Source organism: Phoenix dactylifera, unplaced genomic scaffold (assembly GCF_009389715.1).
Source record: "Phoenix dactylifera cultivar Barhee BC4 unplaced genomic scaffold, palm_55x_up_171113_PBpolish2nd_filt_p 001892F, whole genome shotgun sequence".
NCBI lineage: Eukaryota > Viridiplantae > Streptophyta > Magnoliopsida > Arecales > Arecaceae > Phoenix > Phoenix dactylifera.
Genome location: NW_024069180.1, coordinates 15,647 through 36,594, shown reverse-complemented (window position 1 = coordinate 36,594; position 20,948 = coordinate 15,647). Strand labels below are relative to the sequence as shown.

At 40.3% G+C, this 20,948-nt stretch overlaps 1 protein-coding gene across 1 annotated transcript; it reads left to right on the top strand.

Moving 5' to 3' along the window:
* The first annotated feature begins 837 nt into the window (after window positions 1–837).
* LOC113462805 lies at window positions 838–20,935 on the top strand. The gene is made up of 11 exons (XM_039122935.1): window positions 838–1,700; window positions 1,859–4,771; window positions 4,918–5,425; window positions 5,621–5,712; window positions 10,676–10,813; window positions 11,167–11,231; window positions 12,397–13,031; window positions 15,053–15,104; window positions 16,857–16,980; window positions 18,354–18,770; window positions 18,902–20,935. Exons 1-11 carry the CDS (start codon window positions 1,350–1,352, stop codon window positions 20,933–20,935), a joined length of 7,329 nt encoding a protein of 2,442 aa, XP_038978863.1. The 5' UTR covers window positions 838–1,349.
* The last annotated feature ends 13 nt before the right edge of the window (window positions 20,936–20,948 follow it).

Below are 20,948 nucleotides of genomic sequence, written 5' to 3'. Positions count from 1 at the left end.
TCTTTGATTAGTTCAATATATAAATGCATTTCGAATTTAAATACCCATCTTTCCGTCAATTTTAAGTAGAAAACATTCTCTGGTAGCCTAGAGAATCATTCAAACATCCTCGAAATAATGTTTTTCTTCTATCATTCAAGAATCGATTTCGAATTCGAGTGAACGTTTACATTTTTATGCAACTCCAATCGCTTCCCTGTGGATCGACCTCTTACGACCACTATTCTTCGAGTAGAATAGGTAAGAGTGTAATTAAATTAAACTTTGTTTGTCGGTTCTAACAACGATCTGTCTAGCATATTTTTAGGTAGACAGGAATTGGACGAACAACGGGCATAGATCAGGGGCGGCCCAAAATATTTGAAGGCCTAAGGCGAATCCAGTGAATGAGGCCTTTCTCTTTTTTTTAATAATAATTTTTTTTATAAGTATAAAATATTTAAAAAAATGATATGGAAATAGATAGCTGTCAAGTGTACTATTTCAACAAAGATATATGAATTCAATGAAGGTAGACAAGAAGTCTCTTCAATTTAATATAATTCTTGAATGGAAGCATAGAAAAATATTTACTCTAGAAAAAGGGCGCATGGAACTGATGAAATAACTGAGATAATGCTTGACAATACTGTTTACCTGGTCAAGCAAGAGCTGAATAGGAAACGGTCATTGCATGGCACTACAGGGTCAAGTTAAGGAAAAGAATTCGTCCAGAAAGGGACCTCTCTAAGAGAGAAAAGTAGGGGCATTATGGGGCAAGGACACATACATTTGACAAGTACTGATTTGAGGCAAGGCCACCGAGAAGCAAATTCTGCCGGACAAATTGAACGCGGATCAAGCAAACCCACCAAATTGTTCGACCAGCAGCACTCCCTCCCCGTCTGGATCGCGTCGCACGTGCTGCTTCCCTCCTCGTATGCCTCCGCAGCTCCCACCCTCAACCTCCGTCTGTTCGACTTCCTTCCTGCCCCGTCCCACATGCACCAAATCCTGTTTCCAGTCTACCGGCAAAAGAATAAAAAAATTCCTACCTCTAGACATCTCAAAGCGAAATAAAAATGATCCAATAGTCGCGGGCATAGATCTCGACGTTTTTTTTTTCTTTCTTTTGACTTCTCGTCTATTTCCGTTTCTTTTCATTTTTGTTTTCTTTTTAATGAGTGAGTCGTAAGATTTTTCGCTTGCTTTAGCAACGTGGACGGAAGCATGCCAAGCGAACGAGAGCTGTGCTTTGCTCGCCATTGACTTGATCCCTGGTCACTCGTTCCGCGAACAAAAGCCAAAGCCCTCTTCCTTGTTTGCCGTGTCTGATCCGAGCAGAGCAAGGAGGAAACCGAGGTTGTGCAATGGCGAGCGCTTTCCTCTCTTCCATCCTATCAAAAACCAGCCAAGTACTGGGCTTTGCTCAGAGATCGGCAGTCTCGCCGTCTTCGTCATCGGATCCACGCAGCAGTGTCCGAAAAGATCTGGAGAAGCTGGAGAGAACATTGAAGAGGATCCAGGCAGTGCTCCATGATGCGGAGGAGAGGGAGATACGAGACGAATCCGTCAAGCTCTGGCTGAAGGAGCTTAAAGAAGTGGCTTATGAAGCAGACGACGTGCTGGACGAGTACCAGTACGAGGTACTGCGAGCCCAAGTAAAAGGCCGAGCTTCCCGCAAGAGGAAGCGAGTGGAAGGGGTCGACGATGGGGAGGAGGTAAGTGGTTCTCTTTCCACCATAGTGGTTTCAATTCCGGACGGCATGGGGGATAAACTAAGTATTTTAAAGTATTTGAATCATCTAAAATTCAGGGGGAAGTCTCGTTTATTTTCTTAAAAAAAATAAATCTTTTTATAAATTTAAACTTCCAATAGGTTTCAATTCCGGACGGCATGGGGGATAGAATCAGGGACATCAGGGAGAGGCTCAATGAGATCTTGCGGGATCGGGAACGCCTCCGTTTAAAAGAGGAAGATGGAGAGCGACGGGTCCTCGAAGTTCCATACCCCACACCAACCAGCCACATGGTGGATGAGTCGAGTATTTATGGAAGGGAACGCGACAAGCAGGAGGTAATTGATTTGCTGTTTTTCGAGGGTGTGGGAAATGGTGTCTCCGTCATTCCGATTGTCGGCAAGGGGGGACTGGGAAAAACCACCATCGCCCAGCTGGTCTACAAGGACCCCAGGGTAAAACAATATTTTGATCTAACTGGATGGGTTTGTGTATCCGATGATTTTGATGTTCCAAGGCTAACAAAGGCCATCATTGAGTCTCTTCCTGGAAGTTCATGTGATTCTACACAACTAAGCAAACTTCAAAATTCTCTCAAGGAAAAGCTGAAGGGGAAGAGAGTGTTGCTGGTGCTCGACGACGTCTGGAATGAACAGCAAAGCCGTTGGGAGAGCTTAAGAAACCCCTTCCTTGGTGCAGAAACGGTGACAATTATCATGACCTGTAGGAATGATTCGGTCGCCGAGATCATGCAGACAGTGCGTCCTTATCATCCTCGCTGCTTGTCTCCAGAGCAGTCTTGGGCATTATTCAGGCATTATGCATTCGGTGGTCGAGACCCTCTACAACAACCAAGCTTGGTGGATATGGGTAAGCAGATTGTCCATAAGTGTTCCGGTTTACCATTGGCTGTGAAGTCAATAGGAAGCCTTCTGAGATACATGGCAGATGAAGATAGCTGGATGAATGTCATACAAAGTGAGATATGGGAAGTCGACGAGAAGAATGAGATTTTGCCAGCTCTTAGATTAAGCTATAGCCGCATGCCAGCCCGTCTAAAACCTTGTTTCGTTTATTGTTCCATGTTTCCCAAGGATTATCTATTTGAGAAAGATGAATTAGTCCGATTGTGGATGGCGCAAGGTTACATCCAGACATGTGGAGGTAGAAGAAGTATCGAAGACATTGGCACTGAATATTTCATTGACTTGCAAAGAAGATCGTTCTTTGATTTCCATCATTCTAAGTTTTTTAAGATGCATGATATGATGCATGATCTAGCGAAATCTATTGCAGAAAATGAGTGCTGGGCAATTGTGGATAAGAAGCTACCTGGGCTCCCCGATGAGGTTCGCCATTTATACGTGCAAGTGAAAGAGATATTTGTGAAATTACTATGCTCGTATAATTTTAGCGCCTTACGGACCTTGTTAATCCAGTATTGGTATGGAGATCACATAGCAAACGCAAAAATAATCAAGAATCTCCCGCTACTAAGATGTTTACGGACTCTACAGTTTTGTTGGAAAATAAAAGATGAGATCCCAGATTTACTCGGGAACCTGAAGCACCTACGCTATTTACGTATCTCATCCGACACAATTGAGAAGGTCCCTGAATCAATATACGTCCTTTATCACCTACAGATATTGTTTCTTGATTGCCCGAATCTTGCAGAGTTGCCAGATGGCCTAGGCAACCTTACTAACCTCCACCACCTAGAATTTGGGAGCAAGAAAATTCTCTGCCTGCCAGTTGGGATCCGAAAACTAACAAAACTTCAGAGCTTTCTTGGATGTTATAAATTGCAGGGTGGGATAGGACGGCTAAAGAATTTGGTGAACCTCAAAACTCTCATCATCTCAGGGCTCAGGAACGTGGTCAACATAGAGGATGCCAGGGATGCCGGTCTTAAACACAAGCATAAACTTCAGAAGTTGGGTCTATATTGGAATGCGGTCGGCTGCATAAATGATCCGTATCATAAGGAGCAATATTATAGATTACTACATCTAGAAGCTTTTTCAGGGGGAAATAAGGATGTCCCAATGGAAGAAAAATGGGAGGAAGCCATGCTCGAGTATCTCCAACCTCATGCCAACCTCAAAATGTTGCTTATACATGGGTATGGTGGTTCCAAGTTTCCGGAATGGGTGGGAAATCCTTTCTCCTTTGCATCACTTCAAGAAATTTATATAAAGGATTGTGAAAAAATAAGCTCCCTTCCTCTATACATTCATGACGACTCTCTTGGAAAACTAGATGCACCCATATCAAAATCCATGCTTGAGAGGGTGCACATTTCTGATTGTCGGCAACTCACATTCATAGCAGGGCTGCATCATCTCCACTCGCTTAAAGATCTGAAGATATACAATTGTCCTCAACTCCGGCTTTTATCAGATGAAGAACTGCCATCCAATCTTCAATATCTGCATATTGAGGAGTGCCAACAGTTGACATCACTGCCGAGGATGCAAAACCTTACTTCTTCCAGAAGATTAATTATACAAAATTGCCCTCAACTTCAGCTCTTATCAAATTGGCTGCCATCCATTCTTCGAAATCCGTTTTTTGAGGAGTGCTGCTACGTGGGGATGCAATTACTCCCGAGGATGCAAATCCTTACTTCTCCCAGTAGATTAATTATACACAATTGTCCTCAACTCCGGCTATTATCAGAGGAAGGACTGCCATCCAATATTCAAGATCTGCATATTGTGGAGTGCCCGCAGTTGATATTACTACTGGGGATGCAAAACCTTACTTTTCTTGGAAAATTAATTATAAGAAATTGTCCTCAACTCCGGCTCTTATCAGAGGAAGGACTGCCATCCAATCTTCAATATCTGCATATTGAGGAGTGCCAACAGTTGACATCACTACCGGGGATGCAAAACCTTACTTCGCTCGAAGGATTAATTATAAAAAAATGTCCTAAACTTTGGATCACGACAGAAGATCGACTCTCATCTATGCCTAAAGAAGTGAAAATTGTTGATTGCCCTGGATTGAGTAACTGGTGCCAAATACAAAGAATCGAGTGCATTGAGGTACCCTCCATTCTAAATTTGAAGTGCTTCAATTAATCACTTGAAGACTTACACAATCGTAGATTCTCAGATTGTTTGTTTAAAATCTTTTGTATGAAACTCATGTACCAATAGAGTTCTCTGATTCTCTTTTGCTAACATACCAGGTTGCTTCAGGCAACAAGCTGACTATATCGAACACATGGGAGAACATAATGAGTGGGTTTGATGATTTGACATCCATTGAGTATCTTTATTTCGGTAATTGTTGGAGATTCCAAATGAGAAGATTCCATATTTTGGTACTTGAAGAGCTGACTATATGGGGTTGCACAGACTTCCCACCGCTATGGTACCTGCCCAGGCTCCCATCTCTTCGAAGCTTGGTCATAAAGGACTGTCCGAAAATCGACTACCTACCATCTTCTCTTTTCCCATCGACGCTTAAGTCGTTGGTGATTGATAGTTGTGAGGACCTAAGGGATTTGCCGTTGGCGGAGAAGAATCGAGATGCATTTGAGGAGCTGCAGCTTGCTAATTGCCCTAAACTCGAACTGGTGCGAGGGCTGAATTTCCTTTTCTTTCCAAAAATCTTAAGAATAGAACGATGCCCTCAACTCTGGTTTCCACAAGATGATCGACAGCCATCTATTCCTCCATGTGTCCAAATTGCAGGTAGCTATACTTGCATTTTGGCTAATTGCCAAATCAATAATTGTACTGGCACCAACTGCTCTATTTCTTTATCCATCTTTGCAGAGGAAATAGAGAACAAAGAAACAATTGATGATGGAACTTAGAAGAAACAAGTGTCGGATTGTGTGAAGATTGAGCATACTAACAGTGCTGTATTTTCAATATTTGATGCAGCAGATGATTGCAACATGGGTCAATTTCTACAGCTCGGGCTTCCTTCTGGTTGCTGCTCGCAGTCCCCAGTACATAACAATACAGAACCATCGGTATAGATTGGCACAACCCTGTTAAATTTATTTTTAATTTTTTAATTAAAGAAAACCTTTTAAGTTCTTTTAATTTTTTTTTTGCTTTGATACAAAATTAAACATGCACCGGCATGGCACACAGGCATGCTGTGCCAGCAGGTGTTTGGCATGAGTATGGGAACCGATATCTAAATCCTTGGTCAACATTAACCAAGTTTGATTGCTGACATCTTCCTTAAAGTCAGTTACTTGTCATGTCAGTTACTTGTCCAGCCTGATTGTTTATTTGTTGGCATTATCCTGGCATCACTACTAAATGATCTTAACTGGTAGCACCATACAAAGGGAGTGGTTTCGCAAATAGTCACCAGTAATATAGTGGGTTCAGGCTAGAAGCATCTTTAGGTGCGCCTTTTCCATTGTTGTGGTTGTGTTTGCTGAGAACTAAGGTTTATAAAAAGGACTTATAGCTTTCATTGCTACCTGCTGTGTTTTATGGCTTGCAAATTTATGATAACACAAGAAATCTGTTTTTTTTGGGTCATGACACACATATACTAGGCATGAGTACACCTTGAATTTTGCATGTCTATATAAAGCTCAGAAATTTTAAGCATTCGTTTGAACCCATTCATGAGTACACCTTGATTTGGCAAGATATGGAGAAACTTGGAATAACTTTGGAGACAGTCCTAAATTAGAATACTTGATGATTGAGAATCCATAAAGCCGACTCTAAATAGTTGGGAAAAAGGCTTGATGATTATAATGATTATGACATCTGGATGCCTACAAGAATCAATGTTACAAGAATTTAGAACCTATCAAAATTTGTTAGCAGACATCTACAAGTATACATTTGATAAGCGTGGATCTTAGGATTGGTCTTAGAACAACTGATATTCTAGGTGTCAACATGTCATGTGTGTGCATTGATCTTTACTTTCTTTTTTTTTCCAGCATTTTGCATACCAGAACAATAGTCAGGAGAGGTGAGACTTGTCTTATATTAACTAAGCTTATATATGTACCAAACCACTCTTCAATATTCCTTAAATATGGAAAGAACTTAGATTAAAACAAGAAATCATCATTGATACCAAGGACTACTACCATCTCAGAAATGCATGAAAAACAAGATAGAAAGGCAGGCATATGATGCCAACTTTGAATTGGAAAAAGATGCATTGCCAATTACATTCTGGGCAGAATGTCATAGATAATATTTTCCAATCTTGAACTTGGTTTCCTGCAAATTATGCATTTTGTTCTAGGGAAGATGATTGACTCCTCAAGGATAAGGGCGAACAGCAACGTTACGTTGCTTCTCTTCTGAACATGGAAGATGTATACTTACTGGGTCCCATTATGTAACAATATGTATATTTTTCCCATGACATAATAAGATGCACCACTCATCCTAACTAAGTTACCTTCATGCCATAGAGCTACTGTGAGGATCCGTACGGGCGTGTGTTTAGTCCCACATCGGTTATTTACTGGATAGATCTTGGATACTTAAACAGGATCAAGGAACCCAAATAATAACTTCCGGCTAGCCATTTTGGGTGAGGTCCTGGGTTGTTACAAATGATATCAGAACGGACCCGGCCCATAACCTATGTGGACTAGGGGACACTGCAGCACGGATCTATTGAGGCTGACCACAGGCTGATCGTGGTGTTTGTGATTAGATTTGAATGGATTTGAACCCTTAGCTTGACGAGGACGTCAAGGCTTGAATGGGGGAATATGTGAGGATCCGTGCATGCATGTGTTTAGTCCCATATCGGTTATTTACTGGGTAGATCTTGGGTACTTATACAGGATCAAGGAACCCAAATAATAACTTCTGGCTAGCCATTTTGGGTGAGGTCCGGGGTTGTTACACGTGGCACCGCCGGCACCGCCACAGGCCGACGACCATGGGGCGTCGCCGGCCATGGGCCACCTGCAGCCGAACCCCCTTCCCCCTTTCCGTCGGGAAGAAGAAAGAAGAGAGAAAGAGAAAGGGGCTTCCCATTCCCTTTCTCTTATTATATTTCCTTCTCTCTCTAGTTTATCTCTAGTTTGGGCTCTCTCTCTAAACTTAGATCCGGGGAGATTAGTATTTTGAGGGTTCTGAGTTGTCATTTATCTCGAGTGAATTTTAATATTTACTTGATTCTGTAGGAAAACAATCTATTGGACAAGAGGACACTGGGCGGAGTCCTGCGCATTCCGGTTCATAGATCGCCGTGAGGGCGGTGATTAGTTGTCTGAGTTTTCAACAAAGGGTAAGAATCCTTGTACGCCAATCCTGCATGATATAAATATTTTTGCACCATATATGTTGATATGCTATGATCCAGACAAAGCAAAAATAGTTTTATATTAAATTATATTTTGATCGTGTTGGTTTGTGATTGGTATTATGATGGATGCTTGTATGTGTATAACCTATACCTGCATAATTGGATTTATGGATGTGGTGGTATGGACTAACCATGTTATATTGATTGCCCTGTCACGGGCCGGAAACATGACCATGGTTAGTCTAGGTCAGAAATAAAGTGGAAAAAGGGATTGATGTGTGTTTGCGAATTGATTAAATGAACAGGGACTTTGGGCTTATCTCGTTATTATTGATTGCCCCATCACAGGCTGAAAATGTGATATTATTGATTGCTCCGTCACAGGTTGGAAATATGATACTGCCCGCGTCACAGGCTGAAATGTGATGCTATCAATTGCCCCGTCATAGGCTGAAAATGTACTATTATCGATTGCCCCTGTCACGGGCAGAAAACATGACCGGGATGTAGCCCAAAGTCGGAAAGATAATTGATCCAGATCAAGTTAATAGAGAATGGAAAGAAAAAGCATTGAAAACATTAATTGAAGATTTTGAGATATCCTATGACGTATCACACTTGAGTGGCTGGATTTTTGTTGACATTTGACTTGCATATTTATATTGATTATTCGAGCTTTTGATAGCCGGTATATGATTTTATGATATGTGCATTGATTTATCATGGTTGTCAAATTCATATTATTATTGTGTTGGTATGGATGTGTAGGGATTTTTACTGGGCTATAAAGCTCACCCCCTCTTCTTCTTTTTTTTAATCAGAGTTGCATGATGCATAGATTTGGATGGGAATGGGCGTAGAGTGCGAGTACCAGAGTCATTAATTAGTTAGTTTGTTTATCCTTCTTTGATGTCGATGAACATTTAAAGATCTTGTAATTGAACTAATTTGTTTATTTGGACATGTCGGATTTGTCAATTTGAATTAATTAATTAGTTGTGGATTTATTGGATTTTTGTTTATCTTAGGCCTTGCATGATCTTTAGGGCACTGCTCTAGGGCTCATGCGGCCGGTCACGTACCGGACTCGGGTGCTGGGTTCGGGGCGTGACAGCTACTGCCCCAGTTGCATAGCAAATCTCGAGTTGATGGGGCAAGGCATTCTATTTGCAAGAAGAAGTCTATTTTCTTTTGGAATAAATTTCTGAAACATAAATCCATTTTTCAAGGACAGGTAGTTTTAGCAAGACTTGTCCAACTCACATGGACAAGAGAAACGACAAACAACTTATAGCCCTTTTAGCCATTTATTAATTTTAGCATCAGGTTGACCTTCCAATAAGTGATGTAATAGGACCTAATGTATCAATAGTACTACATTTTTTTTTCCTGAGCAAAAGAGCACTGCTAAATTCTTTGCTGCATTTGCTAAAACTATCATATTTTTGGCTTTAGAAATTAATCCAAATCTTTTCTAGTTGCTATAGATGAAACACAAGATGTGATCAGAAAAACTTATTTTTTAATGAATATGTGTACGGATATGCATATTAAATGGATTCCAAAATTAGCATCCATATTTGTTCTAAACAGATACAGATATAATTTAGAGTTAAGTGCATCCATAGTCATTAATTTTGATTGGATTTGGATATATGCCGGGTATTATTTGTATCCATATTTGAATATCTTAATATAAATATAAGCCAAATACTATTTGGCTATAAATCAAATTTTTAGCAGAATTAGTGATAAAAATTGATATTAATTTATATAATCATAAAGATTGCAACAATACACAGATAACTAAGGATTTAAGGTAAGATTATTTATAAACCTGCACAGAGACCTACCTTGTTAAGGGTCTAGATCATCAATTATCTATTTTTAAAGAGCTTGTAAGAAAAGTTGTATATAGATATAGAAAATATATAGAAGTTATTAATACTGAAAATATCATAAAGAGTAAAATAAAATATATTCATTTTTTCATTTTTTATCAAAGAGAAAAAGGATTTTTATAAAAAATAGAGAACATATATTAAACGTTACTTATGGATAGATAAAATAAATTACTTATATAAGGCAACAATCATGTTGTAGACTAGTGGTTGAAGGCTTGCCTTTCAAACCAAAGAACGTTGGCTTGAATCTTGGGTTGTACAATATATTTTATTATATCTTTTACCAAATACTAGGATCTAGATTGAAAAAATATTTGAAATCAAAATCTATAAATAGATATCCAAATTCAAATCCGGATCTGATTAAATATCAAAATTTCTAATTTGAGACTGATCTGATTTGGATACGGAAATAGTGTTGTGATCCGATTTGGGTACGGAAATGGTGTTGTCAAATTATATCGGACGGAAATGGTGTTTTCAAATTATATCGGACCTGTTTTCAGCCCTACTCTAAAAGCCAATGTGTTTGGAATATTGCTTCTTGAAGATGGAGGTCCATTTTCAATACTCTTTTCCCCGCTTCCTAGGCAATCCTGCAATATTTCCCTAACTATTTTTTAATCTTTTTCCTTATGTGAAGTTTTTTTTTTCCTAGTGTTAGAAATTTTCTCTAGCTGTTTATTTTTAGTAAGAGCATATAATTAGTGAGATACAGAGATAAGCACATAACTAGAAAGAGAAACCAATGAAGGGCATAGTTCTAATTCTGCAATCTTATAGTTCCAGCGGACAGACAATAGTGCTGTATCTCCAATATCTGATGATGCAACTGATTGCAACATGGGTCAATTACTACAGCTTGGGTTCCCTTCTGGTTGCAGCTCACAGTCCCCTGTACATAACAATGCAGAACCATCGGTATGGATTGGAACAACCCTATTAAATTTAGTTTTGAAGATTTTTTAACTAATAAAGAATTTTAAGTTTTTTATTCTCTTTTGTTTTGATGCAGAATTGAACATGTGCTGACATGGCGCACACACTGCACCGGTAGGTGTCTCACAAGGGTATGGGCACTAATATCTAAATCCCTATCAACATTAACCAAATTGTTGTCATCTTCCTAAAATGTATAATGTGTTAAATACAAAATTAGTTTCTTCTCCAACTTAATTGTTTGTTTATTTGCATTAATTATTTTTTAATTTTGTGGGAAAATGATCTTGGCATCAATTCCTAAATGATCCTATCTGGTAGCACATGTAATGTAGTGGGTTCAGGCCACAAGCATCTTCAGGTTTGATTTCTCCACTATTGTGGTTGTCTTTGTTGAAAAGTAAGGTTTATAAGAAAAGAGTTGTTGCTTTTAATTGCTACTTGCTATGTTTTATGGCTTGCAAATTGATGATAACACAAGCAATCTGTTTTTTCGGTCATGACACATATACAAGCGTATGCATGGACCTTAATTTTAACATGCTTATATAAAGGTCTGGAATTTTATGCATTCTTTGAACTAATAGGAACTATTAGTAGTCTAAAACACTGCAAGCACCTAATCCAATTTGAGCAGCTAGTTGTTCATGGCAAGTGATAGAATCTACCAATAAATAATGTGATATGATATATTGATTTAGCTGATTTTCACTAGCTTAAGAACATTGTACAACCATGGTAAGGATTCCCAATTATGGGCAACACGTGAGTTTATTAGGATATGGAGAAACTTGGAAAAAATCAGAGATCGCCCTAAATAAGAATACTTGATGAAGGAGGATCCATAAAGCCGACTCAAAATAGTTGTAAAAAGGCTTGATGATTATGATGACTGTGACATGGGCTTGCCAAGCTATACAATAACCAAAGCTACAGGAATTTAGAACACATCAAGATTTGTTAACATGCATCTACAAGTATACATTTAACAAATGTGGATCTTAGGATTGGTCTTAGGATGACCGACATTCTAGGTATAACTTGTCATGTGTGCCCCCCTCATTCCTTGTTCTAAAAACAATAACGAAAAAGCGAAAAAAAGAAGCATCCTACTTAATATAGATCTCTACTCAAAAACTGCAGGTGAAGCGATTGCTGACTTTGTGCATATTGTGTATCCGATGATTGTTTTTCGTCCACAAATTTACTTGTTAGACCTCTTCTTCACACACAATATATGCAGCGACCTTCTTGTCTGAGAAATCCCAATGGACGAGATTTCCTTATGAACAGATGTTATATGGTTGCTAGTGCTCTTTTATGCAGAAACAACCAAGAAATTTATTCCCTTTCCGTCTACAATATCTTCTCCGAGAAGCTATAGTCCACAGAGAGAAAGAGAGAGAGAGAGAGAGAGAGAGAGAGAGAGAATGGAGCTCCAAGGACCCTCCGAGCTCCGAGCTCGCAGAACCCAACCATGGCGAACACCACCTCGACCCTCCCCTCTCCCCCCTGCGCTTCCCCTCGGACGATGTCGACAGCTTCTGCTCCACTCCCTACGTCAGCGCCCCCTCCAGCCCCGGCCGCGGCGGCGTCGCCGGTGATTACTTCTTTAGCGCCCCCACCAGCCCCATGCACTTCATCCTCTCCTCCGCCGGCGGCGGCGGAGGCCGCTTCCCTTCCGACTCCCCCGACGCCTCCGTCGCCGGCTCCTTCGAGTTCGAATTCTCTGCCCGATTCCCCTCTGCTGCCGCCTTCGCCACCGGATCCATGACCTCCGCCGACGAGCTCTTCCTTAACGGCCAGATCCGCCCCATGAAGCTCTGCTCCCACCTCCAGCGGCCCCAGGTCCTCGCCCTCCTCCTCGATCTCAACGAAGAAGAAGACGACGACGATGAATCCGAGCGTCACCCGCCGGAAATGGCCGTGAGGGGGCGGGATCTAAAGCTCCGGAGCCGATCGATCCGCCGGAGGGCCAGATCCCATTCCCCGCTTCGGAACGCGCCAATCCAAATCCAAGTCCAAACCTCCGCCGCCGATTCCTCCTCCCTCCGCCTCGGCCGCCGCTGCTGCCGACTCCTCTTCTTCCGCCAATCCTCCGCCTGCCGCCGCGATCTCGGGGGCGGAGAAGGCGAAATCGAAGGATCCATCGCCACTGGTCGGCCGGTCTTCAAAGAGAACGGTGGCGAAGCCGAAGCCGGTGAACTAGGTGGGAGGCTTCCCAGCAAGCGTTAAATTTTTTTTTTAAAAAAAAAAGCCATTGCCGACGCTTTTAAGCGTCGGAGGCTTATAAAAGGAACGACGCTTAAAAACGTCGGCATAGACCGACGACGCTTTTTTGACGCGTCGGGTAAATATTCAGGCAATGCAGATATCTATAGCTTCGATTTGGCAAACTGAAATATGTACAACAATGGAGAGGCCGAAAATGAAATATAGCAAAGATGGAGAAACTCAATTCAAATGAATCCAAGGCAGCCTTTTTATCCAGAATTGAGGCAGGATATGTCGATGGAAATTATGATAATCTTGATGCAGAACCCAAACATAGTGTGCTGAGCCAAATAAATTACTTGCATTTGACACTCAAAAAATAAATTAGATATGTTTTAGTATAAACTATTGTTGATTCCGTGTTTCAGAACTTATTACCTTGAGATGAATTAAAGTAGGAATTCAAGGGAGCTCATTCTAATTGAGTCGCAAAACAAAGTTCATGACATCCGATGGATGTCATGGCATTATACTTGACCTTGATACCGTTTCTGTGATTAACTGTAATATACATGCTACCAGGAAATTACCATCAAGGTTTAACGAAATATTCAGGAAAAAAGGCTCAAACTTGGAATAGAGATTTCACTCTATAATGCATGTGATCAGCCAAAAACATAAGAAATTCTAACCAAATGCTGCTTCAATCTGTATATTCCCCCGCTTACTATTTTCCCACAGTAATTGCACTTTACCTTTTTCTTCCTCTCATCTTGAGCAACACCATGTTCCCATCCAGAGTCGGTAAGCCCTGTTGAGCGAAGCGGAACCATCTCTTCAACCATTAAGCATATAGGACAACAGCTTCAGCCTTTTGCACCCTATGATCTAGCTTCTACAAAATTGGAAAAAAGAGCACACCTATGATAAAACTTGAATCAAGAAGAGATGTTTTCCTGAGATCACTAGTAATTGTTGAGACATTTTGTCATTAACAGCATCCTCATAAAGATCTTGGCTGCAAGCCAGGAGAAAAAAGAACAGGAAACATTTTTTCCTACTCATGAGTTATCGTAAGACTAAAAGGAAGGAAGAAGAATGTTGAGACATTGTGTATTTGAGCCTGCACACACACATATATAGTATTAAGTAGCATGAAATAGATATGTTTTGATTATGCGAAACATTCATCCACAACTTTCACTGTAACTCTTCTGATGCTGCTAACATTTAATTCATGTGTGGTTTGTCAAGGAATATGCAACTGTGGATATTGAAAAGCATCTGGATTGCTAAACAGAGAGGAAAGAGCTGTACTACATGAACTCAGGTTCTTGCGCTGGGTGCAGCTGCATGTCTGTGTCTGATCCTTTCAATAACCTATGAATTTCTCCTCGTGGAGCCATATCTGAGTGTCATACCAGCGTCCATCTCCATGTCTGAGCGTCATACCAGTGTTCATGTGTTGGGTATTACATTGGGGACTAGAAATAAAACTTCGATATTATGATTTTTGGTTTATAAATGTCATTGGCATCCTAAAAGTGAGAAGCAAAACATGAAACAGAAGTAAGAGAAGAAGCGCCATTGCTTGATCTAAAAAGTTAGCCACATTTAATTGTTTGGTTAAATTCTGCATATCATAATTAGTGAAAGTAAATTTATGCAAGTAAACATGAAACAAAAGTTTACCTGCTCCAGTTCATGCCAATTTTCTGCCAGATTAATCCATCACGAATATTATGTAGTATTGTGGAGATTTTAAGATGAGCGTAATATTGTTTTGACGTCAAGACTTCACGAGTGAAATGTCAAGATCAACCATGCCCTGACCTGAATCAATCCAGCAATATATATACTAAGATCTCTAAGATGGAGATATCCACAAAAAGACCTCAATATAGTGGAAGCTGGAAAAAAATCATGCAGCCTGAAAATTCACTACTTCCTTGCCTCTTGTGTATTGTACTTTGCTTGGTTGATATTCTGGTATTTCTACTATTGCAGATTCCTTGATGAATAACACCTCCACTTTGCAACTCCGGGAGCCAAGAAACAGGTATATTCTCCAAACAAAACCCTTGAGCAAAGCTGAAAACTCTCACTTAAACCCGTTTTAACTGACAAACATAATCAACCCCAAATGTGCCAAAAGAAACACAAGTCCTCAGTAGAAACAATGGAAGATAACAAAGGATAAAAATGGAACATGTTGAACGACATGGAAATTTACAGCCTCCTGACAACTGCAATTTCCAAAAAGTCGAAAACTAAATTAATATAGTCCATTAATGTTCTTATATTCACTGCTTCAGGCCAGTAATTAATATGTGATCAATTTTCTATTAAGCATGTATAAAACACAAAGGAACCAACAGGCCTTATTAATTCCATTCGAGCGTAACTTAAAAGCTCAGAGGAACGTAATGTAACTATTGTAGATACCTACCAACAAGAATATTTCTGTGCAAGTACATAACTAGCTGACATTGTATAATCATTATACAGACAAACTGGAATTTATTTATCTTTTGATTGGAAGCGGACTAAGTGAAACATTCTTACAAAAGACTGCTGCCAATTATGACCAGCCATTATACACATTTTGCTACATGTTTCTAAAAACAGGAGTTTCTGGGTTTTTCTCCTAACTCTGATATACTGCATAGTGAGTGTCATCACTCCAAGGTATGGCATAAGATGATAAAAAACAAAAAAAGGCATCCCGATGCAAGAGATTCTCGCCACTCCCAGGTCTAGAGAGAGTCAGATGTATGCAGCTTTACCTCTGCGAGTGGAGAGGCTATTTTCATGTTTCGAACTCATGATATCCAGGTCACAATGGACAAATATTATTGTTGCATGGCATCAGATGATAAATTACCTAAATAATCCTATGTTCTTGGTAGTAACGAATCATGTGTCCTGTTGCGTTAGATTGGGCAATCTTTTGGTTTTGGCTTGAATATCTGTAGCCTTGTATACCGAGAAGTTGACTAGGCTGCTTATCTAATTTCAGTCATGATGGTGAAATTAGGTTCTTTACTTTTTCTAATTGAATACATATTAGACCAAATGTGCCCCAATGAGTTTCTTGTGACCGTTGCATTCTTTTTTGCTTGTTTGGCTGCTAAGACTATAATATTGTCATCTTTGTAATTTCTCACCAAGAAGTTGACTATGATGCTCGTCTAAATTGTCTCATTGTAGTGAAAACAAGCTGTAATTAATAGGCGCCCTTCAAAGAAGACCTTGCTCCTCCCGTCCTCCCGTTTTGGTTGCAACCATGCCTAAAATGATGGAGGAGATTGAATGATTACTCAGGCAGGCTTTATCCGGACCAGATGGTCGACTACATAGAATGATCTCCCAAGTGGTTTGGACGTCAGAGGAATCTGCAAATGAATATTCTATATTTCACTTGGAGAGGTCCTCTTTTCTCATTTGCGTGGTCCCTTTGGGGAATATGTGCTTTCAATCAAGAGTATGAAGTGAAAATTTTAATTGGGAGGTGGAGGTTTCCATGTGGCCATTGCATTCCTTTTGCCTTCTCTGCTGCCATCTTTTTCTAATTGAAGACATATTGGACTAAATGTGTCTCAATGAGTGTCTTGTGACCATTGCATTCTGTTTGCTTGTTCAGCTGCTGTCTGAGAGTACGCTGTTATCTTTTTTGTGATATCTTGCATTAAGTGCATATGTAAAATTAATGTTGTATTAAGTCACCAAAAGAGAACACTTCATTAAACTTGGTTTACTTTCCAAAAAACTAATGACCATATTTCATGCTGATTGATGTCAATCCATTCAGAAGGCCATTTATGTTGTTTCAGTGCATGGGCATGAATGCCCTAGTTGTTTGTGTTTTGGCTTCTTCTGAGCTGTTTCCTGCAGCTATTCAAGGTTTCTATTGGCGTTCACTTGAAAACAACATGGTATTTCTCTTCATTTTTATAAAGAATTGTGCATGGAATTTGGATTTATCTCAGAATAAGATACTTAATAAAGGCCGGATCATGATTGCCAGTTAGCTTTTAGTTATCACTTTCAGCGTGGCAAAATGAATTTGATCCCCATCTTCACCCAAGAAATTGAGATACCCTTTCCAATTTGGAAATTTCGACAATTCTTATTTGTTGAGGTAACGAATTAACACGACATTAGGCATGTTGGATTGCATCACATAAAACTTTGCTGCAAAGTAGAAATAAGCTGCCTGATAAAAATCAAGAAGGGGAGTGTTTGGAGGTCTTGGACAGTTTGGCAAATCCAACTTGCTAGAACAAATATTATGCCTATAAACAAAGGTCCCACCAAAGCACATGATCATTTCAACTGTTAATTACTTAATTGATGATGCACGCATACACCCTAGTTCTGTGAGTTGTCATCTTATTATTTCTTGGATGATTGCTTAATAAATGCTATAATAACTCATTATTAAGGGTTTGTCCTTTGGATGTTAGCATAGAAGATTTTGTTCAGCTTCTACCATTAATCTGATTTTGGCTGGGATTTTTTTTTCCAACCTATTTTTTGAAAAATAAAAAATATATTCAGGAAAAGAAAAAAGGAATATATGAACTGATCTCATTACAAATGTCCGTTCTATGGAATTTTTGTGCATTGGGGTTCACATATGTAAGGACGGGGCGGTATCAGGAGGTGGATGTTAAACTTTTCCTTATGATATACTCCAAGCATAATGAAGATTTAACTTGTTGCTATAATAAAAAAAGTTCAATACGTAGATTTTTTTTTTAATCCTACTATAAATATAAAAATAACATTTATATTTATGAACTAAAAAATTTAGGATGAAGATAAAATAATAAGATATCCATGTAGCAAAATATTAACATGTAAATAACATGTATCTCTATTAATATTATGAATTTTCATATAGAAATGAAAAAAAGAAGCTGCCATCCTCAATCTCCGTCTCTTCATCTTCCTTCCTGCCTCTATACACTATTTTGGGCTTACAGACGTTGGCATGAGCTTCTGCAAAAATAAAATATAGGTTGGCACGAGCCGCACGACTATCAACTTGGCATCTATAAAATAGTTTACAGGCATTGGCACCATGAGCAACTTGACATTTATAAAATAGTATTGTATACTTGTAATACTTTTTTGGCACGATGATCGGAACAAGACAGCTAATACGAGCGGTCAAAAGGACGGAATAGTCGAAAGTGCACGTGGTCTCTGCTATCCTCCCCGCTTGACTTGACTTCGGTGCGCTCTTTCCGAGAAGGAGACGAGAAGGAAAACCAAAGCCCTCTTCCGAGTTTGCCGTGTCTGATCCGAGCAGAGCAAGGAGGAAACCGAGGTTGTGCAATGGCGAGCCCTTTTCTCTCTTCCATCCTATCGAAAAACCAGCCAAGTACTGGACCGTGTTCACAGTTTGGCAGTCTGGCCGTCTTCATCATCGGATCCACGCCGCAGTGTCCTCAAAGATCTGGAGAAGCTGGAGAGAACATTGAAGAGGATCCAGGCAGTGCTCCATGACGCGGAGGAGAGGGAGATACGAGACGAATCCGCCGTCAAGCTCTGGCTGAAGGAGCTTAAAGAAGTGGCTTATGAAGCAGACGACGTGCTGGACGAGTACCAGTACGAGGTACTGCGAGCCCAAGTGGAAGGCCGAGCTTCCGGCCGCAAGAGGAAGCGAGTGGAAGGGGACGATGAGGAAGAGGTAAGTGGTTCTCTTTCCACCATAGTGGTTTCAATTCCGGACGGCATGGGGGATAAAATAAGTATTTTAAAGTATTTAAATCATCTAAAATTCAGGGGTAAGGCTGGTTTATTTTTTTAAAAAAATTAAATATTTTTATAAATTTAAAACTCCAACAGGTTTCAATTCCGGACGGCATGGGGGATAGAATCAGGGATATCAGGGAGAGGTTCGATGAGATCTCGCAGGATCGGGAACGCCTCCGTTTAAGAGAGCAAGATGGAGAGCGACGGGTCCTCGAAGCTCCGTACCCAGCACCAACCAACCACATGGTGGATGAGTCGAGTATTTATGGAAGGGAACACGACAAGCAGGAGGTAATTGATTTGCTGTTTTCCGAGGGTGTGGGAAATGGTGTCTCCGTCATTCCGATTGTCGGCAAAGGGGGACTAGGAAAAACCACGATCGCCCAACTGGTCTACAACGACCCCAAAGTAGAACAATATTTCAATCTAACTGGATGGGTTTGTGTATCCGATGATTTTGATGTTCCAAGGCTAACAAAGGCCATCATTGAGTCTCTTCCTGGAAGTTCATGTGATTCTACACAACTAAGCAAACTTCAAGATACTCTCAAGGAAAAGCTGAAGGGGAAGACAGTGTTGCTGGTGCTCGACGACGTCTGGAATGAACAGCAAAGCCGTTGGGAGAGCTTAAGAAACCCCTTCGTTGGTGCAGAAACGGTGACAATTATCATGACCTGTAGGAATGATTCGGTCGCCGAGATCATGCAGACAGTGCGTCCTTATCATCCTCTCTGCTTGTCTGCAGAGCAGTCTTGGGCATTATTCAGGCATTATGCATTTGGTGGTCGAGACCCTGTACAACAACCAAGCTTGGTGGATATGGATAAGCAGATTGTCGAGAAGTGTTCCGGTTTACCATTGGTGGTGAAGTCAATAGGAAGTCTTCTGAGATACACGGCAGATGAAGATAGCTGGATGGATGTCATACAAAGTGATATATGGGAAGTCGACGAGAAGAATGAGATTTTGCCAGCTCTTAGATTAAGCTATAGCCGCATGCCAGCCCGTCTTAAACCTTGTTTCGTTTATTGTTCCATGTTTCCCAAGGATTATCTATTTGAGAAAGATGAATTAGTCCGATTGTGGATGGTGCAAGGTTACATCCAAACATGTGGAAGTAGAAGTATAGAAGACATTGGCGATGAATATTTCATTGACTTGCAAAGAAGATCGTTCTTTGATTCCTATCAGTCTAATTTTTTTAAGATGCATGATATGATACATGATCTAGCAAAATCTATTGCAGAGAATGAGTTCTGGGCAATTATGGGTAAGAAGCTACCCAGTCACGATGAGGTTCGCCATTTATACGTGACAGATGAAAAGAAATTTTGGAAATCACCGCGCTTGCATAATTTTAGCGCTTTACGAACCTTGTTAATAATGCCTTGGTTTGGATTTCTAACAACAATCTCAGAAATAATTAAGAATCTACCGCTACTAAGATGTTTACGGGCTCTACAATTTTGTTGGGAAATGGAAGATGAGATTCCAGATTTACTCGGTAACCTCAAGCACCTGCGCTACTTACGTATCACATCCAACAAAATTGAGAAGCTCCCTAAATCAATATGCCTCCTTTATCACCTACAGATATTGGCACTTAATTGCCGGAATCTTGCAGAGTTACCAGATAGCCTAGGTAACCTTACCAGCCTACGATACTTTGAACTAAGCATGACTCGTATTAGAAGGCTGCCTGGAACAGTTTGTCAGCTCCGCAACCTACAGATGTTGGTTCTTAAGGGGTACAAGGGTCTTGAGGAGTTACTCAATGGCATAGGAAGCCTTACTAATCTCCACCACCTACAAATTCGGAACGGGCAAATTTTCTGCCTGCCAGCTGGGATCCAAAAACTAACAAAACTTCATAGCCTTCTTGGATGTTATAAAGTGCAGGGTGGGATAGGAGGGCTTAAGGACTTGGTGAACCTCGAAAGTCTCATCATCTCAGGGCTCAGAAACGTGGTCAACATAGAGGATGCCAGGGATGCCGGTCTTAAACGCAAGCATAAACTTCAGAAATTGGGTCTACATTGGAATGCGGTCGACTGCATAAATGATCCGTATCATAAGGAGCACTATTACAGATTACTACATCTAGAAGCTTTTCCAGGGGAAAAATAAGGATGTCTCAACG